Source organism: Schistocerca serialis, chromosome 5 (assembly GCF_023864345.2).
Source record: "Schistocerca serialis cubense isolate TAMUIC-IGC-003099 chromosome 5, iqSchSeri2.2, whole genome shotgun sequence".
Classification (NCBI taxonomy): Eukaryota; Metazoa; Arthropoda; class Insecta; order Orthoptera; family Acrididae; genus Schistocerca; species Schistocerca serialis.
In genome coordinates, this window is record NC_064642.1 from 255,547,568 (window position 1) to 255,574,429 (window position 26,862).

Genomic DNA, 26,862 nt, shown 5'->3' on the forward strand with positions numbered 1-26,862 from the left:
ACACTGTGTAACTACTCAGCTATATTTGCTAATGAATGTATGTTCCATAGGCGTACTGCAAATAACGATTGACATGTTCCCACAATTAGTATTTCTACATTTTTATGTTTGTTTTGAAAGTAGAAGAAACACACTTCATGTAATAGGAAAAGTGTTATTCTATAGGAATCGAAAATGATAGATTGCCGTTGGTACTGATGTATTTCCTGCGATCATTAGACCAAAAGTTTGCAATTTTCTGATAATGGAATCATCGGAAAATCACTTCTGATCTGCATAGCCGTGACTACGACCTATCTATATTCATAATTCTCACTGTAGGTACTCACTTTAACAATCGTATTTATTTATCTTAACAATAATAAAGAAACTCGATCTATGCCAGTGAAGTATCCCACATATAGTTTTCATACTGAAATAAATAATTGGTTTCTGTTTTTGATGGACAATTTTTTCACGTTGTCGTTCCGTCATTCACACTGCGTGTTGCTGTACAATCGCGGAAAACCGCAGAGCTCGTCAGCAGGAGACTAGGTTTCTGTAGTTGCAGATCGACGTGCGGGGATCGAAGGCGAGTCCGGCGGGACACTGGAACCTGCTGGCGGCGTAGGCGCCGAACGAGGCGGAGCAGTAGTAGAAGACGCCGCAGTCGTACGGGTCCCTCACGTAGCCCGGCGCCCTGCACAGCGTCGCCGCTGTCACGTTGCTTCCAGGCAGGCTGCCGAGGCCGCTTGTTCCAGGAGTACTGCTGGAGCCCCAGCCGTTGCTACCGCCACTGCTGCTAGCGGTCGGTGTGTTCCAAACCTGGAACCAGATTTTAATGTTACGAAAACGGCCAAAAATTGACAAACAAGTTTCCAAAAATGGATGTAGTAAAAAGTAACTGATGGAAATATACACCACTGGCCATTAAAATTACTACACCAAGAAGAAATGCAGATGATAAAAGGGTATTCATTGGACAAATATATTATACTAGAACTGACATGTGATTACATTTTCACGCAATTTGGGTGCATAGATCCTGAGAAATCAGTACCCAGAACAACCACCTCTGGCCGTAGTAACGGCCTTGATACGCCTGGGCATTGAGTCGAACAGAGCTTGGATGGCGTGTACAGGTACAGCTGCCCATGCAGCTTCAACACGATACCACAGTTCGTCAAGAGTAGTGACTGGCGTATTGTGACGAACCAGTTGCTCCGCCACCATTGACAAGACGTTTTCAATTGGTTGCGAAATCTTGAGAATGTTCTGGCCAGGGCAGCAGTCGAGTATTTTCTGTATCCAGAAAGGCCCGTACGGGACCTGCAACATGCGGTCGTGCATTATTTTGCTGAAATGTAGGCTTTCGCAGGGATCGAATGAAGGGTAGAGCCACGGGTAGTAACACATCTGAAATGTAACGTCCACTGTTCAAAGTGCCGTCAATGCGAACAAGAGGTGACCGAGACGTGTAACCAATGGCACCCCATACCATCACGCCGGGTGATACGCCAGTATGGCGATGACGAATACACGATTCCAATGTGCGTTCACCGCGATGTCGCCAGACACGGATGCGACCATAATGATGCTGTAAACAGAAGTTGGATTCATCCGAAAAAATGACGTTTTGCCATTCGTGCACCCAGGTACGTCGTTGAGTACACCATCACAGGCGCTCCTGTCTGTGATGCAGCGTCAAGGGTAACCTCAGCCATGGTCTCCGAGCTGATAGTCCATGCTGCTGCAAACGTCGTCGAACTGTTCGTGCAGATGGTTGTTGTCTTGCAAACGTCCCCATCTATTGACTCAGGGACCGAAACGTGGCTGCACGATCCGGTATAGCCATGCGGATAACATACCTGTCATCTCGACTGCTAGTGATATGAGAACGTTGGGATCCAGCATGGAGTTCCGTATTACCCTCCTGAACCCACCGATTCCATATTCTGCTAACAGTCATTGGATCCCGACCAACGCGAGGAGCAATGTCGCGATAGGATAAAGCGCAATCGCGATAGGCTACAATCCGATCTTTATCAAAGTCGGAGCCGGCCGCGGTGGTCTCGCGGTTAAGGCGCTCAGTCCGGAACCGCGCGACTGCTACGGTCGCAGGTTCGAATCCTGCCTCGGGCATGGATGTGTGTGATGTCCTTAGGTTAGTTAGGTTCAAGTAGTTCTAAGTTCTAGGGGACTGATGACCACAGATGTTAAATCCCATAGTGCTCAGAGCCATTTGAACCATTTTGAACCATCAAAGTCGGAAACATGATGGTACGTATTTCTCCTCCTTACACGAAGCATCACAACGTTTCACCAGGCAACGACGGTCAACTGCTGTTTGTGTATGAGAATAAAATGATTCAAATGGCTCTGAGCACTATGGGACTTAACTTCTCAGGTCATAAGTCCCCTAGAACTTAGAACTACTTAAACCTAACTAACCTATGGACATCGCACACATCCATGCCCGCGGCAGGATTCGAACCTGCGACCATAGCGGTCTCGCGGCTCCCGCTTGACGCGCCTAGAACCGCACGGCCACACCGGCCGGCTGTGTATGAGAAATCGGTTGGAAACTTTCCTCATGTCAGCACGTTGTAGGTGTCGCTACCGGCGCCAACCTTGTGTGAATGCTCTGAAAAGCTAATCATTTGCATATCAGAGCATCTTCTTCCTGTCTGTTAAATTTCGCGTCTGTAGCAAGTCATCTTCGAGGTGTAGCAATTTTAATGGCCAGTAGTGTAAATTTCTCCACTGGAAACACAGGAGACGTAGAAGGTGAAGGACAATTACTTTTTTGATACTTAAGTCCGTAGTTTTACCGCAGTTGTAGGAAACTGGCCTGTTCTGTTGACTGCTCACTTCTAGTCCCCTGCCTAAGTCGTCACTGCACTTCGCTTTTGGAGCAGACCGCTCTCGCAGCTGTTATTGTCAGATTTCGAAACTGGAGCCAATGTGCTCCCTTCAGGTTGCTAATCAGTTACGAGGTTGAATGACGTGTTGTTCCACCAAAAAATGGTCCCTGGGATACTGGGAATCGAACGTGAAGTTCTCGAGTGTCACTCAGTGTCACTTTCACCACACTGTTATGAGTGGCAAATGTGTTGTCCAGGGGTATTCTCTGCCACAGTAGGAACCAAACTTGGTTAAGTGACAAAGTACAGCGGAATGCGATCGTCAGTGGGGCACTTAATTTTTCAGTGCATACAAAGCTATCACATTATATGTGGTGAAGGATGTGTGTATTGACTCGCCGTTACCGTTGAACAATAGCTAGTAAAGGATAAAATAGAGTACCTCTGGAAAAATGACTGAATGTATTTCTAGGAGAAATGTTTACATATTCTGTTGACGAACAGCATAAACTCGTCATGATACAGCTGTTTCTCTGACGTTAAGTGCAATAACTATCTTCAAATCGGCCATTCTCGCGTAGAGAAAGGCTAACGGATATATAAAAAAATCAGAAAAATTAATTTATCGGAGGAATCTGATTTTCTGCGAACAGTAGAACATTGTTGAAAAGGAAGTCCAAATAATTCGGTTTATTTACACAAGTAATGACTTCACAGGACGGACGACTGCTCACAGAACGACTAGTTACTATTGCTGCTGTCAAAGAACAGTGCGTTCAGCATTTAATTGTTGTTTCATATCCTCTCACTTTGTGATGATGGTATGTCTAGATGTCTAGAAAGTGTGTGTGTGTTTGGGTGGCGGGGGGTGGGGCGGGGTGAGGACGATGTTGAGTAGATGTTCAGTAGATATTCCTAACGAACAAGCGTCAACATGTGTATGAATCATCAAGTTCCATAGTGTTCACCATTCAGCTCCTTGTGTATACGGAGACCTGCCTCATTTCTTAAATTACGTCTCGTGAAGACGGGCTATGTTGGTTCTGAGAATACGACGGGAATTTGGAAAATCTGAGTGGTGCACGGCAGTGTGACAGATAAATGTGAAGTACTTCTCCAAAACTATGGAGACATAATCACTGGTGAACATAATCGTGTGTCTGTTACACATAGTTAGCTGATGTTTAACCATTCCTCCTTTCGGATATGACCAGTAACCACTAAAAGAATGACGATATGGATATCTCGTCCACGGCAAGTTGGGATTAGACTAGGATAGGGGAGGAAATCGGCTGCATACTTTTCGAAGGAATTTCCTGTCATTTGCCTTAAGCGATTCAGGACAACCACGGGAAACAAAAAGAATTTGAACCCCGCCCCTCCCGAACGCAGAAACTGTCAGTAAGTAGGGTGGAAAGTGTGGGCACCCCAAGAAACTGCGTCTGAATGCCACACCGAATACACTTGACTCTTTCTGTGTGGTTTGATAACTGGCAGCTATATAAGTAATGAATCTGGAAAGACAGCGTCAATCGTCGAGCAGCCGCGCGTGCAGCGGCATCCAGATAGGTTAGTTATGCCACGCTACTTTAGGAGGAGTAGGCGTTCGCGGCTACAGTTTTTAAAGCAATAGACAAAATTTCTATTACTAACAAGGATTTCGTAGGCGCCCAAGTCATCTTGCACGGTCCGTCGGTGTTTTGCGGTGGAGTTTTGAACTTCACTCTCGCTAACAAGGATACGAATGAACACGGTAACGGCTGGGTTACCGTTGCTCTTGTACGTGGACCAACAGTCGATAAAGTAAACGGGCTAGATAATTTCAATTCACGTGACGTCATCGCTTATCGGACATTTCAGATTTGTGAAGTGTACAACAGAGATAAGGGTTCATCGTATTACACGTCCACTATGCCTTTGGTTCTCAGGACCAGGAATCGTTGTAAAATAAATGAATCGGAATCTGTCTCAGTGTGGGTGAAAGGTGTTAACAACTGTAAAAAGATCGGACTCGTTGGCGATCTGACTCATTATTATAGAAATTAAATAAAGTTCCCTTCCTTATCCTTAATCCTTATCTTCCTTTATTGTATTACATGTCGACTATGCCTTTGGTCCTCAGGACCAGGAATCATCGTAAAATAAATGAAACGGAATATGTCTCAGTGTGGCTGAAAGGTGTTGACAACTGTAAAAAGATCGCACTCGTTGGTGATCTTACTCATTATTATAGAAATTAAATAAAGTTTTACTGTTGGCATTTCGGAGCGCTAAAGTAAAATGTCAGTATGAACTTCATTAGACTTTTAGTTCGCTTGTGATGTTCAAAGTAATTTTTTGACTATACCTTGCTGGTCATCCTGGAAGATACCTGCAGCTCTAACAATGTGCGTCTGTTGCCCTCAGGTATTGACTGGTTAGCACTCGTATTTATTTCTGAGTTGGAGACGGAGGCTACTGAATTAGAATGTTATGGCCGGCCGAGGTGGCCGAGCGGTTCTAGGCACTGCAGTCTGGAGCCGCGAGACCGCTACGGTCGCAGGTTCGAATCCTGTCTCGGGCATGGATGTGTGTGCTGTCCTTAATTTAGTTAGGTTTAAGTAGTTCTAAGTTCTAGGGGACTGATGACCTCAGAAGTTAAGTCCCATAGTGCTCAGAGCCATTTGAACCAGAATGTTACGAGATTTGATGCCAAGTAAGCTAGTACCGGTGAAAGCAAAATAATTCGAGTTACGGGGGCCCCGCAGACTTACCGCGGTAGCAGTGCTGTTGTGTGACCTGACTCCTCGCAGCACGCCGTTGATGGTGCTGAGCAGAGGGTACTTCCCGGCGCCGCACAGACCTCTGAAGTCGTCTGTCTCCAGGCTCCAGATCATAGCGCCGCCCAGGTTCATCGCGAGGGCGTACTGCGACTAAAAGACAAACTAGAGTTACGATTCAAAGTCAGAGGACAACGTTAAGTAGCCGAAAATCATTACTTCGGTATAGCTTAACCGTTCTGCGTACGTCAGATAATTTCTCAGGAGGTACAAATGTTATTTAGTCGACGCTTCGAGTGACATCTCGTGCCAGTGGTGGGAGGTGCGACTTGCACGCTGCCCAGTCCGACCGACTTTAGCGTCAGTGTGGGTAGCGTCGGATACAGCCACTTGCTGGCTGCCCGATTCCAGCCCAGTCCGGCGCGACCTACTTTTCTGTGTGACCTTTTCCCACATTTCCCTTGACGCCCCTTAAAGATTAACTCTACATCAAAAGTACGTTCTTATCAGGCTAATATCTGGTACCTCCTCCATATACACTACTGGCCATTGAAATTGCTACACCACGAAGATGACGTGCTACAGACGCGAAATTTAACCGACGGGAAGAAGATGCTGTGATATGCAAATGTTTAGCTTTTCAGAGCATTCACACAAGGTTGGCGCCGGTGGCGGCACCTACAACATGCTTACATGAGGAAAGTTTCCAACCGATTTCTCATACACAAACAGCAGTTGACCGGCGTTGCCTGGTGAAACGTTGTTGTGATGCCTCGTGTAAGGAGGAGAAATGCGTACCATCACATTTCCGACTTTGATAAAGGTCGGAATGTAGCCTATCGCGATTGCGGTTTGTCGTATCGCAACATTGCTGCTCGCGTTGGTCGAGATCCAATGACTGTTAGCAGAATATGGAATCGGTGGGTTCAGGAGGGTAATACGGAACGCCTTGCTGGATACCAACGTCCTCGTATCACTAGCAGTCGAGATGACAGGCATCTTATCCGCATGGCTGTAACGGATCGTGCAGCCACGTCTCGATCCCTGAGTCGACAAATGGGGACGTTTGCAAGACAACAACCATCTGCACGAACAGTTGGACGACGTTTGCCGCAGCATGGACTATCAGCTCGGAGACCATGGCTGCGGTTACCCTTGACGCTGCATCACAGACAGGGCGCCTGTGATGGTGTACTCTAACGAATAACCTGGGAGCACGAATGGCAAACGTAATTTTTTCGGATGAATCCAACTTCCGTTTACAGCATCATGATGGTCGCATCCGTGTTTGGCGACATCGCGGTGAACGCACATTGGAAGCGCGTACTCGTCATCACCATACTGGCGTATCACCCGGCGTGATGGTATGGGGTGCCATTGGTTACACGTCTCGGTCACCTCTTGTTCGCATTGACGGCACTTTGAACAGTGGACGTTACATTTCAGATGTGTTACTACCCGTGGCTCTACCCTTCATTCTATTCCTGCGAAACCCTACATTTCAGCAGGATAATGCACGACTACATGTTGCAGGTCCTGTACGGGCCTTTCTGGATACAGAAAATGCTCGACTGCTCTCCTGGCCAGCACATTCTCCAGATATTCCACCAATTGAAAACGTCTGGTCAATGGTGGCCATGCAACTGGCCCCGTCACAATACGCCAGTCTCTACTCTTGATGAACTGTGGTATCGTGTTGAAGATGCATGGGCAGCTGTACCTGTACACGCCATCCAAGCTCTGTTTGACTCAATGCCCAGGCGAATCAAGGCCGTTATTACGGCCAGAGATGGTTGTTCTGGGTACTGATTTCTGAGGATCTATGCAGCCAAATTGCGTGAAAATGTAATCACATGTCAGTTCTAGTATAATATATTTGTCCAATGAACACCCGTTTATCATCTGCATTTCTTCTTGGCGTAGCAATTTCAATGGCCTGCAGTGTACATTTAGGAAGTCGGCGGGACCTCGCGCAAGCTACCTGGAGCGGTAGCCCTCGCGGGCTATGTGCTGCAGTAGGACAGCCTCAGCGTCTTCTGTCCTTAGGTGCTAGATGGCACTGACATCGTTTTCACAGTGGGCCCGCCCACATGTTGCCAACGTTGTTTCGACTACGCTGTAGAAGTATCGTTTGGAACCCCTAACACAGCCTCCATAGCGGTCCAATGTCTCCCATTAAGATTTACGTATTTTTGAAGCCCTTAACAAAGAAATTTGTGGCGAAGGATTTGTTTCGGACGAAGAGGTGCCCGCATTGGTACAGCCATTGTTCCGTAGGAAACTGCGAACATTTTTCCATGAAAGCACTTACCGTCTTATCTCACAGTGGGATAAATGTATTAACAGTTACAGCGATTATTGTTGAAATAATAAACACTTTACTTTTTCCCTGTGTCTCGTTTTCATTTGACTTCCCCTTGTACACAGTCCAGTGCCATTAATGCGACCACTACCTATGTTCGACCAAAACGTGCAATAACCACTCACAGACGGCTTGTGGTAGCACTAGCAGTGGAGGGTATATAAAGCGTGTCGGGAGGGACGCAGTCATTGTCACAGTGCAGAAGCGGGGTTATTTGTCTGACGCCAAGGGTTGGAGAATTTTCGAAAAGGTTAAGCTGTAAATTGTTTACGTGCCCACGTGGTTAAAGTATACCGTGCAATGGCAAAATGGCGCTATCCAAAACCGGCACCACAGGCCATAGATGACAGAGGTGAACGACAGCTGCAGAGATGTGTAGGGGCGAACAGAAGTGCAACAGTTGAGCAACTAATCGTCCAGATGAATCTAGGGCTACCAAAAGCGTCCTCCTCAATGACCGTTCCGCGAACATTTGCTGCATATGGCGCTCCGCATGGTCCAGGCGCTGGGTCATGCAACGGCACTAACTGTTGTTTCAGAAACGAAGGCTGGAATTAGCTCACCAGCACCGCAACTGGACGATCGAAGAGCGCCAACAGGTGGCCTTACCCAGCGAATCATATTTTATGATGCATCGGAGAACGGATCGTTGACTTGTAGGGCCCTCCAAAATTGTCCGAAGGGTCCAGGTCTGAGGAGGGTGCGTTATGATGTGAGGAATGTTTTCGTGGCATTCCCTGGGCGAACTCGTCGTTCTGAAAGGCACAATGGACCACAAAAGTATGCATCTACACTTAAGGACCATGTCCACTCCTATGTGCAGTTTGTTTTTTTCGTCGGCATGATGGCATCTACCACCAGGACAATGCGACGCGCCTCACAGCTCGCAGTGTTCGTGCGTGGTTCGTAGGAGACCAGGATGGGTTTACTGCATTCCCCTGAGCACCAAACTCCCTGGATTTAAACCCAATCGAGAATCTGTGGGATCATCTCGATGGAGCTGTTCGCGTCATGGACCCTCAACCGGAAATCTAAGCAACTGGCCACGGCACTCGGGTCGTCATGCCTCCACATTCCTGTCGGTGCCATCCAGAACTTTATTGACTCTTCCTGCACGTCTCGCGGCGGTCCGCAATACAAAAAGTGGTTATTTACACTTTTGACAGGTGGCCACATTAATGTGACTGGACAGCACACAGTCACAAGTATTCCTCGTAAATCACTCTATCTGTTAGAGAAAACTGTATCCCTGTAATATTACCTGAGATTAGCCCAAACGTACAACAGAAATCGCGGGGGCAGCCTTTATTTCATATCTATATAGGCAGAAGGTAGAAGAAGATAGATGGACAGATAGATAGATGCATAGATGTATGGAAAATTGTACGCATTCAAAACTAAAAGAGAAAGGACAGTTCTGAGGCATTTGTTTATCTTATTACTTTTCTCCTAACGGCATGTCTGGTCCGTTATGTACACTATGTAATCAAAAGTATCCGGACACCCCCAAAAACATACGTTTTTCATATTAGCTGCATTGTGCTGCTACCTGATGCTAGGTGCTCCATATCAGCGACCTCAGTAATCATTAGACATCGCGAGAGAGCAGAATGGGGCGCTCCTCGGAACTCGTGGTCAGGTGATTGGGTGTCACTTCTGTCATAAGTCTGTACCCGATATTTCCACCCTCCTAAACATCCCTAGCTCCACTGTTTCCGATGTGATAGTGAAGTGGAAACGTGAAGGGACACGTACAGCACAAAAGCGTACAGACCGACCTCGTCTGTTGACTGACAGAGACCGCCGACAGTTGAAGAGGGTTGTAATGTGTAATAGGCAGACATATATCCAGACCATCACACAGGAATTCCAAATTTAATCAGGATCCACTGCAAGTACTATGACAATTAGGCGGGAGGAGAGAAAACTTGGATTACTGGTCGAGCGGCTGCTCATAAGCCACTCATCCCGCCGGTAAATGCCAAACGACGCCTCGCTTGATGTAAGGAGCGTAAACATTGGACGATTGAACAGTGGAAAAACGTTGCGTGGAGTGACGAATCACGGTACACAATGTGGCGATCCACTGGCAGGGTGTGGGTATGACGAATGCCCGATGAACGTCATCGGCCAGCGGGTGTAGTGCCAACAGTAAAATTCGGAGGCGGTGGTGTTATGGTGTGGTCGTGGTTTTCATGGTGAGGGCTTGCGCCCCTTCTTGTTTTGCGTGGCACTATCACAGCACAGCGTACATTGATGTTTTAAGCACCTTCTCGCTTCCCACTGTTAAAGAGCAATTCGGGGATGGCGATTGCATCTTTCAACACGACCGAGCACCTGTTCATAATGAACGGCCTGTGGCGTAGTGGTTACACAATAACATCCCTGTAATGGACTGTCCTGCACAGAGTCCTGACCTGAATCCTGTAGAACACCTTCGGGATTTTTTGGAACGCCGACTTCGTGCCAGGCCTCACTGACCAAATCGATACCTCTCCTCAGTGCAGCGCTCCGTGAAGAAAGGGCTACCATTCACCAAAAAACCTTCCAGCACCTGACTCAACGTATGCCTGCGAGAGCTGAAGCTGTCATCAAGGCTAAGGGTGGGCCGACAGCATATTGAATTCCAGCATTACCAATGGAGGGCGCCACGAACTTGTAAGTCATTTTCAGCCAGGTGTCCGGATACTTTTGATCACATAGTGTATCTGTTCTATGAAATTATGCGTGTGAACTTACCGAGTGTACTACTCCTTGAGATAAGACAGCATTGTTGTAGGAAGCAAGGAAGATTAGAGTTTTTAAAGTCCCATCGAAATCTAGGTCATTAGAGACGGAATATTGTTGTGTGAAGATATAGCGGGTCAGGAGTATATTATCAGCTACAGACTGTTGCTGATCGGTACATGTCCAATGAACGCAACATTTCTATGGGACATGTTACAAAGACTAATGTGTTACGATAAGGGGTCAAAATTCCAGTCACCAGAAGTAATACAAGTGACACGTAGCTGTGAGAAGTACCAACTTCTGGTTGGGACGTCGTAGAACCAATGAAAAATGCTTGTAGTCCATAGATACCATGCACTCTATCTTAATGGAGCAGGTGAATCGATAGAAAACGAATGACAGCCAGATATATTGCCTGCTTCCTGGTCGCTGGAACGTTAACTTGCAGAAAACACTGTTTCAATGTGTCTACATCTGCATTTCAAGAATCTAGTCAGTTTTTTTCCCCGTAAAATTCCAGTTTTATAAATGCGTTTTCTGTAACGACAGACGATGCAGTGAGAGGGATAATATTATATTCATAGTCTGTGGTTCATGGTGTGGGTTCCTGTAGTCATGTCCTAGTTCATGAACCACGGGCAACGTATGAGTGGCCAAGTAAGTGGTCCCGACAGTCGGGATACCAGTTACTTTGGAATAAGGCTGGGCATCTCGGACATATTCTGAGTCGTGGTCACCTTTGCGCTCATACGGCAAAGACTACCAAATCCACCGGTTAGTCCCTCAGCCGTTAGGGGTAAAACCCAATGGGACTCGGGGCAACCTGCTTCCCTGGTACTTTAAATATGATGCTGGCAACAATCAGAGCAAAATACCTCGGACCTTTGGAGGTGACGGAGTCCCACCTCTAACTGACAAACCAGATACTCCAAAGATACGACTTGGCAAACAAATGGTAATGAGATGGGGAGCTATTAATATCAATGGGGGCTACTCTGGGAAGAAGGTAGAGCTGGCAGAGGCTGCAAGTAAGATGGGGCTGGACGTTTTAGCTGTTAGTGACATTCGGGTAAGGGGTGAGAAAGAAGAGGAAGTGGGAGAATACAAGGTCTACCTGTCAGGAGTCAAAGCAGGAATAGCACAATGAGGTGTAGGGCTTTACATCAGGAAAGAAATGGAACCCAGCGTAGTTGCAATAAGGTATGTAAACGAACGACTGATGTGGATAGATTTGACAGTGTCTAGCAAGAAAATTAGGATTGTGTCAGTATATTCGCATTGTGAAGGGACAGATCAAGATAAGATGGACAGTTTTTATGAGGCACTCAGTGATGTAGTTGTTAGAGTAAAGGACAAGGACAGTGTTCTGCTCATGGGTGATTTTAACGCCAGGATTGGAAATCGAACAGAAGGGTATGAAAAGATTATGGGTAAATTTGGAGAGGACATGGAGGCCAACAGGAACGGGAAACATCTCTTGGATTTCTGTGCCAGTATGGGCTTAGTAATCACAAACTCCTTTTTTAAACATAAGAACATTCACCGGTATACTTGGGAAGGCAGGGAAACCAGATCTGTCATTGACTATATAATAACAGATCAGGAATTCAGGAAGGCTGTGAGGGACACACGTGTATTCAGGGGATTCTTTGATGACACTGATCATTATTTAATCTGCAGTGAAATTGGGATTGTGAGGCCGAAAGTGCAGGAGGTCAGGTTCATATGTAGGAGGATAAGAGTGGAGAAACTTCAGGATAAGGAAATCAGGCACAAGTACATGACAGCGATCTCAGAAAGGTACCAGTTAGTTGAATGTAGTCAATTACAGTCATTGGAAAAGGAATGGACAAGGTACAGGGACACAGTACTAGAAGTGGCTAAAGAATGTCTTGGAACAGTAGTGTGTAAAAGTAGGATGAAGCAAACAGCTTGGTGGAATGATACAGTCAAGGCAGCCTGTAAAAGGAAAAAGAAGGCGTATCAAAAATGGCTACAAACAAGAACCCAGGTAGACAGAGAAAGTTATGTTGAAGAAAGAAACAAAGCCAAACAGATAATTGCAGCATCCAAGAAGAAATCGTGGGAAGACTTTGGAAACAGGTTGGAGACTATGGGTCAAGCTGCTGGAAGACCATTCTGGAGTGTAATTAGCAGTCTTCGAAAGGGAGGTAAGAAGGAAATGACAAGTATTTTGGACAGGTCAGGAAAACTGCTGGTGAATCCTGTGGATGCCTTGGGCAGATGGAGGGAATATTTTGAAGAGTTGCTCAATGTAGGTGAAAATGCGATCAGTAATGTTTCAGATTTCGAGGTAGAATGGGATATGAATGATGATGGAAATAGGATCACATTTGAGGAAGTGGAAAAAATGGCCAATAGATTGCAGTGCAATAAAGCGGCTGGGGTGGATGAAATTAAGTCGGAACTCATTAAATACAGTGGAATGTCAGGTCTTAAATGGCCACACAGGATAATTGAAATGGCCTGGGAGTCGGGACAGGTTCCATCAGACTGGACAAAAGCAGTAATCACACCAATCTTTAAACATGGAAACAGAAAAGATTGTAACAACTATAGAGGTATCTCTTTAATCAGCGTTGTGGGTAAAATCTTCTCAGGTATTGTTGAAAGGAAAGTGCGAGTATTAGTTGAGGACCAATTGGATGAAAATCAGTGTGGGTTTAGGCCTCTTAGAGGTTGTCAAGACCAGATCTTTAGCTTACGGCTAATAATGGAGAAGTGTTATGAGTGGAACAGGGAATTGTATCTAAGCTTTATAGATCTAGAAAAGCATATGACCGGGTTCCTAGGAGGAAGTTATTGTCTGTTCTACAAGATTATGAAATAGGAGGCAAACTTTTGCAAGCAATTAAAGGTCTTTACATGGATAGTCAGGCAGCAGTTAGAGTTGACGGTAAATTGAGTTCATGGTTCAGAGTAGTTTCAGGGGTAAGACAAGGCTGCAACCTGTCTCCACTGTTGTTCATATTATTTATGGATCATATGTTGAAAACAACAGACTGGCTGGGTGAGATTAAGATATGTGAACACAAAATAAGCAGTCTTGCATATGCGGATGACTTAGTTGTGATGGCAGATTCGATTGAAAGTTTGCAAAGTAATATTTCAGAGCTAGATCAGAAATGTAAGGACTATGGTATGAAGATAAGCATCTCCAAAACGAAAGTAATGTCAGTGGGAAAGAAATATAAACGGATTGAGTGCCAAATAGGAGGAACAACGTTAGAACAGGTGGACGGTTTCAAGTACTTAGGATGCATATTCTCACAGGATGGCAACATAGTGAAAGAACTGGAAGCGAGGTGTAGCAAAGCTAATGCAGTGAGCGCTCAGCTACGATCTACTCTCTTCTACAAGAAGGAAGTCAGTACCAAGACTAAGTTATCTGTGCACCGTTCAATCTTTCGACCAACTTTGTTGTACGGGAGCGAAAGCTGGGTGGATTCAGGTTACCTTATCAACAAGGTTGAGGTTACGGATATGAAAGTAGCTAGGATGATTGCAGGTACTAGTAGATGGGAACATTGGCAGGAGGGTGTCCACAATGAGGAAATCAAAGAAAAACTGGGAATGAACTCTATAGATGTAGCAGTCAGAGCGAACAGGCTTAGATGGTGGGGTCATGTTACACGCATGGGAGAAGCAAGGTTACCCAAGAGACTCATGGATTCAGCAGTAGAGGGTAGGAGGAGTCGGGGCAGACCGAGGAGAAGGTACCTGGATTCGGTTAAGAATGATTTTGAAGTAATAGGTTTAACATCAGAAGAGGCACCAATGTTAGCACTGAATAGGGGATCATGGAGGAACTGTATGAGGAAGGCTATGCTCCAGACTGAACGCTGAAAGGCATAATCAGTCTTAAATGATGATGATGATGATGATGATGAGTCTGTGTGAACGAATAGATATGTTCTCTGTAAAGCTTTCAAAAACAGCTCACATGAAGTTCTACTGTCATATGCTCTCAAGTGACTAAAAGTCACTAGATAGTTTACTTATGGGACATAATGTGGAAGTCCGCAAGAAGTAGTAAGCTTGGACAATTAAGACTGTAGCTTCAGTTACCGTGTGCTTTTTGTAACAAAAGTACTAAAGAAGGATCGGACACTTGGTTTTAGTACTAAGAGAAGCTTACCTTTATTCTGATGGATTCTTCACTATCGTAGCCGACCCACTGGTTGCCGCTCACCGCATATGGAACCTTCTGCTGGTCGTCCCACGTTACCGTCCAGCCTCCTGCCATGATTTTCTCACATATCTGCAAGAATTAATGGCAAAACAGGGCTACTACAACGCGTTCAACGTTTTGAGGTCAGAAAACAAAAGTAGGCAGTAAAAAATTCTTTGGGAAGCACAGGCACTAAATGAAAATCAGTCTGGTCGCGTGTATGCTTCGCCGGTTTAAATAATGGAACTGTCGTTGACTAGCCTCCTTTCACACCTTTATCCGTTTGAAATTAATTATTTACTATACAAATACGAGATAAAGCAATTCATTACAAATGAGAGGAATTTTTGATGTAACGTGAGTTTCAGGTTGCTAATAATGAAAGATATGCTTTGTGCAAAAGTATTGCAACTTTTAGGTCGGTAAAATATTTCATAAAATTTGAAGTGCTTTAATTTGTTAGCGATTTCTAATTTATACGTATCCTATACATATTGCGTGAAATTCTCTTTGAAATAAACTGAACTACGCTGGGTGAAACCCCGAAACAGTTTTCTTATAAGTTACAATCTATAGTTATCATAAACAATTTGCATCAGTTAGATTAAAATCACAAGCTTCGAATGAACATCAACAGGTTTTTAACACTACTTTGCCTTAAATGGCTATATTTTATAGCTGAACACAGCTGTATTTAATTGGTTAACCACAAAGGCGGTTCTATCCATAACTCGAGAAGTTCTACAGAACTATACTGAGCGTCTTGACATTGTCCTACAGCAGCTGACAGACTTTGATGGTGTGTCTTTTAAACGCATAAACATTCGTTTAATTAAACAGTGAAGCAAAATATTTGAAGAATTGGTTCTTTTGTTTTGATAACTGAGGGCGTTTCTTTCTTACAATTCAACTTGGCGACGCAAAATACAAGTTATTCTGCAGTAGATAACCTGGATTAGATTGGAATCGATTCCCAATCAACAGTTAGGTAAGAGAATACGCAGCAATCAGCGGTGAATTATGGAATTTTGAAAATCTAATGATTCCATTTTTAAAATCTGAATTTGAGCTAGGTAGAAGAGAACTGGCTATATATGATATCTCTTCATATGCTGACTCAATTTCAGGTTCTACATCTACATCTACATTGATACTCCGCAAGCCACCCAACGGTGTGTGGCGGAGGGCACTTTACGTGCCACTGTCATTACCTCCCTTTCCTGTTCCAGTCGCGTATGGTTCGCGGGAAGAACGACTGTCTGAAAGCCTCCGTGCGCGCTCTAATCTCTCTAATTTTACATTCGTGATCTCCTCGGGAAGTATAAGTAGGGGGAAGCAATATATTCGATACCTCATCCAGAAACGCACCCTCTCGAAACCTGGCGAGCAAGCTACACCGCGATGCAGAGCGCCTCTCTTGCAGAGTCTGCCACTTGAGTTTATTAAACATCTCCGTAACGCTATCACGGTTACCAAATAACCCAGTGACGAAACGCGCCGCTCTTCTTTGGATCTTCTCTATCTCCTCCGTCAACCCGACCTGGTACGGATCCCACACTGATGAGCAATACTCAAGTATAGGTCGAACGAGTGTTTTGTAAGCCACCTCCTTTGTTGATGGACTACATTTTCTGAGCACTCTCCCAATGAATCTCAACCTGGTACCCGCCTTACCAACAATTAGTTTTATATGATCATTCCACTTCAAATCGTTCCGTACGCATACTCCCAGATATTTTACAGAAGTAACTGCTACCAGTGTTTGTTCCGCTATCATATAATCATACAATAAAGGATCCTTCTTTCTATGTATTCGCAATACATTACATTTGTCTATGTTAAGGGTCAGTTGCCACTCCCTGCACCAAGTGCCTATCCGCTGCAGATCTTCCTGTATTTCGCTACAATTTTCTAATGCAGCAACTTCTCTGTATACTACAGCATCATCCGCGAAAAGCCGCATGGAACTTCCGACACTATCTACTAGGTCATTTATATATATTGTGAAAAGCAATGGTCCCATAACACTCCCCTGTGGCACGCCAGAGGTTACTTTAACGTCTGTAGACGTCTCTCCATTGATAACAACATGCTGTGTTCTGTTTGCTAAAAACTCTTCAATCCAGCCACACAGCTGGTCTGATATTCCGTAGGCTCTTACTTTGTTTATCAGGCGACAGTGCGGAACTGTATCGAACGCCTTCCGGAAGTCAAGAAAAATAGCATCTACCTGGGAGCCTGTATCTAATATTTTCTGGGTCTCATGAACAAATAAGGCGAGTTGGGTCTCACACGATCGCTGTTTCCGGAATCCATGTTGATTCCTACATAGTAGATTCTGGGTTTCCAGAAATGACATGATACGCGAGCAAAAAACATGTTCTAAAATTCTACAAGAGATCGACGTAAGAGATATAGGTCTATAGTTTTGCGCATCTGCTCGACGACCCTTCTTGAAGACTGGGACTATCTGTGCTCTTTTCCAATCACTTGGAACCCTCCGTTCCTCTAGAGACTTGCGGTACACGGCTGTTAGAAGGGGGGCAAGTTCTTTCGCGTACTCTGTGTAGAATCGAATTGGTATCCCGTCAGGTCCAGTGGACTTCCCTCTATTGAGTGATTCCAGTTGCTTTTCTATTCCTTGGACACTTATTTCGACGTCAGCCATTTTTTCGTTTGTGCGAGGATTTAGAGAAGGAACTGCAGTGCGGTCTTCCTCTGTGAAACAGCTTTGGAAAAAGGTGTTTAGTATTTCAGCTTTACGCGTGTCATCCTCTGTTTCAATGCCATCATCATCCCGTAGTGTCTGGATATGCTGTTTCGAGCCACTTACTGATTTAACGTAAGACCAGAACTTCCTAGGATTTTCTGTCAAGTCGGTACATAGAATTTTACTTTCGAATTCAATGAACGCTTCACGCATAGCCCTCCTTACGCTAACTTTGACATCGTTTAGCTTCAGTTTGTCTGAGAGGTTTTGGCTGCGTTTAAACTTGGAGTGGAGCTCTCTTTGCTTTCGCAGTAGTTTCCTAACTTTGTTGTTGTACCACGGTGAGTTTTTCCCGTCCCTCACAGTTTTACTCGGCACGTACCTGTCTAAAACGCATTTTACGATTGCCTTGAACTTTTTCCATAAACACTCAACATTGTCAGTGTCGGAACAGAAATTTTCGTTTTGATCTGTTAGGTAGTCTGAAATCTGCCTTCTATTACTCTTGCTAAACAGATAAACCTTCCTCCCTTTTTTTATATTCCTATTAACTTCCATATTCAGGGATGCTGCAACGGCCTTATGATCACTGATTCCCTGTTCTGTACATACAGATTCGAAAAGTTCGGGTCTGTTTGTTATCAGTAGGTCCAAGATGTTATCTCCACGAGTCGGTTCTCTGTTTAATTGCTCGAGGTAATTTTCGGATAGTGCACTCAGTATAATGTCACTCGATGCTCTGTCCCTACCACCCGTCCTAAACATCTGAGTGTCCCAGTCTATATCTGGTAAATTGAAATCTCCACCTAAGACTATAACATGCTGAGAAAATTTATGTGAAATGTATTCCAAATTTTCTCTCAGTTGTTCTGCCACTAATGCTGCTGAGTCGGGAGGTCGGTAAAAGGAGCCAATTATTAACCTAGTTCGGTTGTTTAGTGTAACCTCCACCCATAATAATTCACAGGAACTATCCACTTCTACTTCACTACAGGATAAACTACTACTAACAGCGATGAACACTCCACCACCGGTTGCATGCAATCTATCCTTTCTAAACACCGTGTGTACCTTTGTAAAAATTTCGGCAGAATTTATCTCTGGCTTAAGCCAGCTTTCTGTACCTATAACGATTTCAGCTTCGGTGCTTTCTATCAGCGCTTGAAGTTCCGGTACTTTACCAACGCAGCTTCGACAGTTGACAATTACAATACCGATTGCTGCTTGGTCCCCGCATGTCCTGACTTTGCCCCGCACCCGTTGAGGCTGTTGCCCTTTCTGTACTTGCCCAAGGCCATCTAACCTAAAAAACCGCCCAGCCCACGCCACACAACCCCTGCTACCCGTGTAGCCGCTTGTTGCGTGTAGTGGACTCCTGACCTATCCAGCGGAACCCGAAACCCCACCACCCTATGGCGCAAGTCAAGGAATCTGCAGCCCACACGGTCGCAGAACCGTCTCAGCCTCTGATTCAGACCCTCGACTCGGCTCTGTACCAAAGGTCCGCAGTCAGTCCTGTCGACGATGCTGCAGATGGTGAGCTCTGCTTTCATCCCGCTAGCGAGACTGGCAGTCTTCACCAAATCAGATAGCCGCCGGAAGCCAGAGAGGATTTCCTCCGATCCATAGCGACACACATCATTGGTGCCGACATGAGCGACCACCTGCAGATGGGTGCACCCTGTACCCTTCATGGCATCCGGAAGGACCCTTTCCACATCTGGAATGACTCCCCCCGGTATGCACACGGAGTGCACATTGGTTTTCTTCCCCTCTCTTGCTGCCATTTCCCTAAGGGGCCCCATTACGCGCCTGACGTTGGAGCTCCCAACTACCAGTAAGCCCACCCTCTGCGACTGCCCGGATCTTGCAGACTGAGGGGCAACCTCTGGAACAGGACAAGCAGCCATGTCAGGCCGAAGATCAGTATCAGCCTGAGACAGAGCCTGAAACCGGTTCGTCAGACAAACTGGAGAGGCTTTCCGTTCAGCCCTCCGGAATGTCTTTCGCCCCCTGCCACGCCTTGAAACGACCTCCCACTCTACCACAGGTGAGGGATCAGCCTCAATGCGGGCAGTATCCCGGGCAACCACAGTCGTAGTCCGATCAGGGGATGCGTGGGACGAGCTGGCCGTCCCCGACAAACCCCCATCCCGACCCCCACAGTGATGCCCATTGGCAACAGCCTCAAGCTGTGTGACCGAAGCCAACACTGCCTGAAGCTGGGAGCGAAGGGATGCCAACTCAGCCTGCATCCGAACACAGCAGTTGCAGTCCCTATCCATGCTAAAAACTGTTTTGCTAAGAACGTCTGAACTAATCTACAGAGAGCGCAAACAAATCGACAAAATTTAAACGGTTATTAAAATACAAGATTGCCTAGTAAATGCAGTAATGCTGCTACTTGCGCACTGCTGACACTGCTCGGCGGCGGAAGGAGACTAAGCGAAATTACACTATTCAGGTACTAAAACACGATGCTACACTCTCAAATACTATAATACGCCCAAAATTTATGAATTAAACAGTGCAAGAACCAAAAACACGCAAAGAAATTAAGAGTTAAACTATGTAACAAATGAGTGAGCTAGGAGTATACGACTTGCTGCTCAGCTGCTTATCCAACGGCGGCAGGGAGGTTCAAGATGTTGTAAGAGAAACAGCTCTTTGTTTATATGATATACCATTATCAGATCTGCTCTATGTTGTGAAATTCTGGTTATTCTAGGATTTTAATTAGTTCAAATACTTGAAGCTCCTAACGCCTTTGGCTATCAAGCACAGTGATTTTCCGGTAAAGTGAAGTACATTATTACGGCATTTTCGTGGGAAGTTCTAGAAATAGGTTCAGCTCCTACTGGAAAGTTTTCTTTCTTCGTTCATAACGGGACCTTTCCTTCACGAAGTGTGGAGCTGGTATCTTTACGTATATCTGTTGAGTGTAGGTGACTGTGATGTGTGCATGTCAAGTTTTAGTGTCGTATTTTATTGTTGATGACTGATGTCGCTGATTGAGAGAAGAGAGAGAATGAAACCTGGTGCCGCCTCGTAACCTAATCTTCTCGTATAGCACCAAGGCTGCTTGATGACTCCTTCCGGAGGAGGGATTAACATCAACAGTGTCACATGCCCTCACTCCTTGAGACACTGCAGAGTGAATTGGAATTTCATTCAGGACGTTGGAGGAAATTCTGGAGATCAGCGCCGGCCGCTGTGGCCGAGAAGTTCTAGGCGCTTCAGTCCGGAACCGCGCTGCTGCTACGGTCGCAGGTTCGAATTCTGCCTCGGGCATGGATGTGTGTGATGTCCTTAGGTTAGGTAGGTTTAAGTAGTTCTAAGCCTAGGGGACTGATGGACTCAGATGTTAAGTCCCATAGTGCTTGGAGCCATTTGCATTTTGGAGATCAGCGGTTTTGTACCATTATCTCTCTTCCCCTTGCCCGCACTGAAAGTTCATTTCGTTTCAGGACTCGAACTGTTCAGATATAACACCACATCGGCTACAGAGGCACGTATCCTGTGGTGATCATCTACTCATGTTCGTTAATTGTTAGAAGAGACACAGTGAAAAGAAATGTGCCACACACTGGTGTCATCCTGTCTGGCCTACCAATCGAGTGCTGCTCCACTCCTTGCCGCAAGCATTTTGGAAATTTCGCAGGACGTGTTTTCGGCCTTCGGTGTCGAGTTTTAAAGGGGAACCATTACCGCAATTTCAAACAAGAAAAATGCAATGGAGATCTCAGGGCGGAACCTGGGTCTTCATGTACCAGCTTTCTTTGAGTCCTTGGCGAGGCGAATGGTGGGTGGAGGCAAATAACTAAAATGACAAAATGGAAAGTGGACATGTGCGGTATACTTTCCGAAGTTTTCGCGCCAGAGGATCCATGTTATTACCAGCATTGTTCCCTTACGTCTACCATGAGACATACATATGAAACGTGTGCCCACGATCTGCCTGATCAAGTTTTGCCTAATTTTAGATCAGTTGGAGTCCTGAGTGCAAATGGACAGGTAGCAAACATACTTCCACAACTCGAACAATAGATCTCTGTTCCTCCGACAGTCATTCAACGTGACTGAATGGTTGAATCATGTTTTTGCTCCTCCATAATTGATGTCCTCTGGGGTCATTCGCAAAATTCCGAGTCGATTGGTGCTGCAGGTACAGTGGGTGACAGTTTAATAAAACGTAATTTTTGAGGTTTTCACGACTTAATAGGGAAGACATATTTGCGGGTGTCTGTTCCGTTTTAGTGTCGTGCCATCAAAACTGCCAGGTTAGAGCCCATGTAAGCGATCACCTAGAAGGCGATCGCTTGCATTACGGGAAAAAGTCCACTAGGCCAGTTGGTGAAATATAAACGTAATATATCAACCTGCCGGGATCCTCAAGATGAGAAAATGAAAACTTGGCATCGACTATTCCGTACTGGTGGTACAGTTGCCTCGAAAACTGCGCTTAGCAGGTGTTTCTTCCACAACGCCGGAAACGCGTGGGTGCTTACCTCGTTGTATCCCAGCATGCCAGGTTGGTAGGTGTACTGCCCACCGTTTCCAGGACCACTGGCAGGCGCACCGACGCCACTGTTGGCAGCACTGCTCAGAGTGAACGTCCGCCCATAGGTCCCCATTCCCAGTATGAGCTTAGAAGGATCGACACCACTCTGTATCCAGTAGCGAACGCTGGCGTCCTGGAACCAACAAAAAATAAGTATTTTGCATTGATCCCGTATCATATTTTTTGATATGTAACATTAACCGAACAGAAACTCACCACATTGAGCTGACGTTCGGCTTCGGTCGTGTCGGCTGAGCTGGCGTACAGAGGGGCATTCTGACCGGTCTTCTGGTCCCAGGAACCGTGGAAGTCATATGCCATCAAGTTGATGAAGTCAAGATACCTGCAAAAATGGTTCATTTGGTTTCGTGCCTCATCTGTTCTACCGGGCTGATGCAGATGCTTGTAGCATTCTTTTGATGTCAATATACCGTAAACTTCATCTTGTACTCCTTAAATGTCAAATAGTATAAACTCTCTTCAGTTTTACTGATTTCACGATGTCGCTGATTATTAATCGAGATACAATCATCCATACATACCACAACTGACTACTTGGATCCAGAAGGCGTTGCCAGGTGGCGAATGATCAACAGGCTCAAAAATAACGTCGATTGTGCCTCAAAGCAGAGTAATGAGACACCTTATGTTCTCAATATACATAAACAGTCAGTTAGAATACGCAGTATTATAAGATTATTACTAACGATTCTGTTGTCTACAGTCGAGCATCGTCGTTGAACAATCATAAGAACAGGCAGAAAACTTGAAACAGATACCCACATGGTGTAATGATTGCTAGCTCTTTTTAAATAGGGATAAATGTAAAACAATCTTCATAACAAAGAGAAATGACCCGACAGTATCCAATTACACCATTAGTGGTGAACATGAAACAATTCTCATCGTTTTATAAGGGCTAGCTCTTTTTTTCAAGGTCCGATCGATCGTTAGATTAAAACCACGGTGAAAATCTGATTAAGCTTTGCACCGAAGTGTTACGCAGTGTCTCTAGTACGCCAGGCTATCACATCACGTGGCACTTTTCAGTCCTGAGCGCACAATGAGCACGTAAAGATTCCTAGAACAACAGCGTCTCCCACCAAGCGTAAAGCGCGTTCCATCATTCAGTTTCTTCATACTGAGGAGTTCCGCCTGGTTTCATGCAGCCCACATAACGTAACTGTCATGCGTGACAGCAAAGCACAACAATGGTGCAGCAACTTTGAAGCGGGACGTTCAGACGTTAAATGACGCAGGCGGTCAGGGAAGGAAGTGAGTGTCAGCCGACGATCTTGTTCAGCGATTCAAGAAAATCATCTAAAAACGGTAGTTAACAAGATGCGAAGATGAATGATGTCATTAAGAACTGTCCTTTACGAGAATGCTCGGCCACACGCTGCAGCTGTAACAAAGAAGTTCCTGCAGCGTTTCTGATGGGAAGTGTTTGATTACCCACCATAAAGCCCAGACTTGGCTCCCTCCGATTTTCATCTCTTTGCTCATACGAACCGCTGACTATGAGGACAGTGTTTTGGCACAGACAATTAGGTGCAGACCAGCGTAGAGAATTGGCAGAATGCACAGGCGGCCGTCTTCTATGGCGAGGGTATTGGAAAGTTGCTACCACGCGTTATCTGTAACATGTAGTTAAATGTTCCAAATAAAAAATTTTAATTTTCGCTGTGGTTTCCATTTCGCGACAGGTCGGACACTGAAGAAAAAATAGCAATTGTATTTAAAGGTAACACTAAAAAGAGATACAAAATGGTACGAACACGCAAAATATTAGAGAAGGCGATTGGAAGACTTAGAACCATTGCAAGGATTATGGGAAAGTGCATTGCGTATGTAATGTAAGTGGCGTACAAGACGTTAGTGCGACCAATTCTGAAGTATTAGTCCATCGATTGGAGTCCTTATCAGGTAAGTATGGCCGTAGACATCAAACGAAATGAGAGGCGCACAGCGAAGACCCTAACAGGATGGTATGGCCGTCGCAAAACCTAGGTGCTTGGCCAACCGCATCGGGAATCTTCTCAAGAAAAGCGATCTGGCTCTCGCGTCAGCTTGTTGGCTAAATTTAGAGAACAGGTATTCGAGGAAGACAGTGCCACAGTCCTGCGGACAGTATCTCGTACCTCAGGAAGAGGCTGCAAGAGTGCGATAAGAGGGATTAGGACAAGTAGGAAGTGATTTATCCCTCGCTCAATAAGCCATTGAAATAAGACAGAAAATCGCTACTCCGTAGATTCAAGCGCAAAAGCCCCAATGCCAAATGACAAATGGTTCAGATGGCTCTGAGCATTATGGGACTTAGCTTCTAAGGTCATCAGTCCCCTAGAACTTATAACTACTTAAACCTAACTAACCTAGGAACATCACACACAACCATGCACGAGGCAGGATTCGAACCTGCGACCGTAGCGGTCGCGCGGTTCTAGACTGTAGCGCCTAGAACCGCTCGGCCACCCCGGCCGGCACCAAATGACAGATGACGCACGGTAAATAATGTCCTAGCAGTGAACTGTAATGGTAATAAACAAAAAAGCTGCTACGAATCTAATACGTAAGCCGGACGTGTGAATTTGAACTCACTTGGACAGCTGCGGCACGTCGTATCCAGTCCCGATGAGGTTGCGGGCAGCTCCGACGGCGGCGCTCAGGATGTAGCCGTACTTGTCAAACTCCGTCCTCAGCGCCTTCAGCAGCTCAACAAACGCCACCTGGGGTAGAACATTTTGACCTTAAGTCTGACTTTTTCTGGAATGCAGTTGCTGTTCGAAACGAATTTCAGGTGTGTTAAAACTGGATGTAAACTAGATATTAACTGCAACGACGTTTACGGCGCTACGAAATAAATGGAGGCAGGTTCTTAGAATGAAAAGAAATAAAAAAGATTTTTTCAAGTATATCTCATGTCAGCCTTTGTTTATGGAGGTGCCTACGTAGATAATGTTGTAGAGTACATTTTATTTGTTGATATATTTACCCTGCCAAGATTAGGGCATAAAGTCTTCTATTAAGCTAACCGGGCAGTCTTCATATTTTATCAGTATATTATTGTGACAAATGTGTTAAAAATCTTAGAATGAAATCTAACACAAGCTCACAAATATTTAAGAGAGAGTAGTAAAATCTGGAATAGCTATAACGGAAAAAGAACGACGTTTATATTTGTTCGTGAAGAGTAGAAGATGATAGTTAATTAACAGTCGGGTGGAACAGCAATGGACGTGAGAGAAAAGAAAGGGACGGGGGGGGGGGGGGGGAGGACGTGGAGAAGCGTGAGATCAGAAATAATAAAGAAAGGGGGAAAAAGGGAAAAAGCTGAAGCGTAAAGAGAAAGGATTGTGATTGGAAGAAGTAAGTATTTGCTGCACCGTTTAACAGAGACAAATAGCCCTAGGCGATAATTTTTAACAGAAAAATTACGAAAATGACGGACGAAAGTGCTCCAACTTTTTCTTAAGTGCAACAGAGAACTGACTTGTACGTAGAAATCACAGAAATGAAAGCATACTAAATAAGACAAAAATGATCCATCAGATCATAAACTTAAGAAATTATTTTTGCTATATGTCACAAGAAGAACTGTCAGAAAAATCACTAGAAATAGACAAACAGGCAACGTCAAAAACTGCAATGTTTATATTCAAGATCAGTCTGCAAGCCTCAATTAATCATAAACCCTGGTAAGGCGTACAAAAGCATCAATTCTTGGCACAAGTAGCTTCACACAAAAACAAGTAATGGATGCTTTTGTGCGACACAGTTGAACAGAAGTGCTACTGTTAAGACATTCTGAATTACCAGGTCGGAGGCAGCTCCGCCACGATTCGCCGGGTATTCCCAGTCCACGTCGAGTCCGTCAAAGCCGTATTTGCCCACAAAAGCAGCTGCATTCTGCGCGAACCTCGCTCTCAGTATGGGGTCGTTCGCAACCTGCAGTCACAAAAAGGAACAGCATGAGTTCACCTTCCAGGCGCGGCACCGGCTGTGCTAGAAGCTTTGTGGTGCGCTCTGTTACTCACAGCTGAGAAAGTCGTTGACCCTTCGTTCCAGCCACCGATAGCAATAAGAGTTTTTGTGTTCGCTGATTTCAAGCTGTTGAACCGATTATACCCGTCTGTAAAAACAGAAAAATTACGATTATTATGTGGAGGATATTATCACAAGTAAACAAACAGCAGCGACTCAGCAGCGCTGCATGCTTGGCGGCAGCAATCAGGGTTGGCCAGAGCAGTGCTGTCGCTGCTTGGAAAATTGGTTATTCTTCATTCTATACTGTCCCTGTTAATACATATCGATGAAACAAATATCACACAAGACTAATTTGGGACCGCTGTATCGAGTCTGCATGTAAAATTCCGCATAAAAAATTCTTTTGTTTGCAACAGGAAACAAACCGACGTATTCCCTCGACACTGGGAGTCGCACGAAAGATGTGTGAGCACTATTTGTTTGGGGTGACTTCAGCTACAAAAAAATCAATTGCCAATATTTGCTGGAACACAAGGGCCCCTGACGATTATTTGGAGAGACACCTTGCGGACGAAGGATACTAGGCGATTAGTTTGCAACGATTGGCTTACTCTGTCAAAGTTTAAGGGTTGGAAACTGACTTTACAAACAAACGAGTTTTAACGTAAACATTTTTGGTGAAGACAGGAAATATCTTCCTACTTCTCCAATAAATGGAAAA

General features: G+C 45.1%; 1 protein-coding gene across 1 annotated transcript in view; it reads right to left on the bottom strand.

Annotated features, from left to right (window-relative positions):
* Positions 1 to 390: 390 nt before the first annotated feature.
* The window catches only part of LOC126481372 (chitinase-3-like protein 1), a 104,512-nt gene continuing 78,040 nt past the window's right edge, over positions 391 to 26,862 (bottom strand). The window contains exons 5-12 of the mRNA XM_050105082.1: positions 26,192 to 26,286; positions 25,971 to 26,102; positions 24,756 to 24,883; positions 22,374 to 22,500; positions 22,105 to 22,290; positions 14,854 to 14,976; positions 5,597 to 5,755; positions 391 to 804 (exon numbers count right to left, since the gene is read on the bottom strand). Of these exons, the coding sequence (XP_049961039.1) occupies positions 520 to 804; positions 5,597 to 5,755; positions 14,854 to 14,976; positions 22,105 to 22,290; positions 22,374 to 22,500; positions 24,756 to 24,883; positions 25,971 to 26,102; positions 26,192 to 26,286 (1,235 nt within the window). The 3' untranslated portion in view covers positions 391 to 519. The remainder of the gene's footprint in view (positions 805 to 5,596; positions 5,756 to 14,853; positions 14,977 to 22,104; positions 22,291 to 22,373; positions 22,501 to 24,755; positions 24,884 to 25,970; positions 26,103 to 26,191; positions 26,287 to 26,862) is intronic.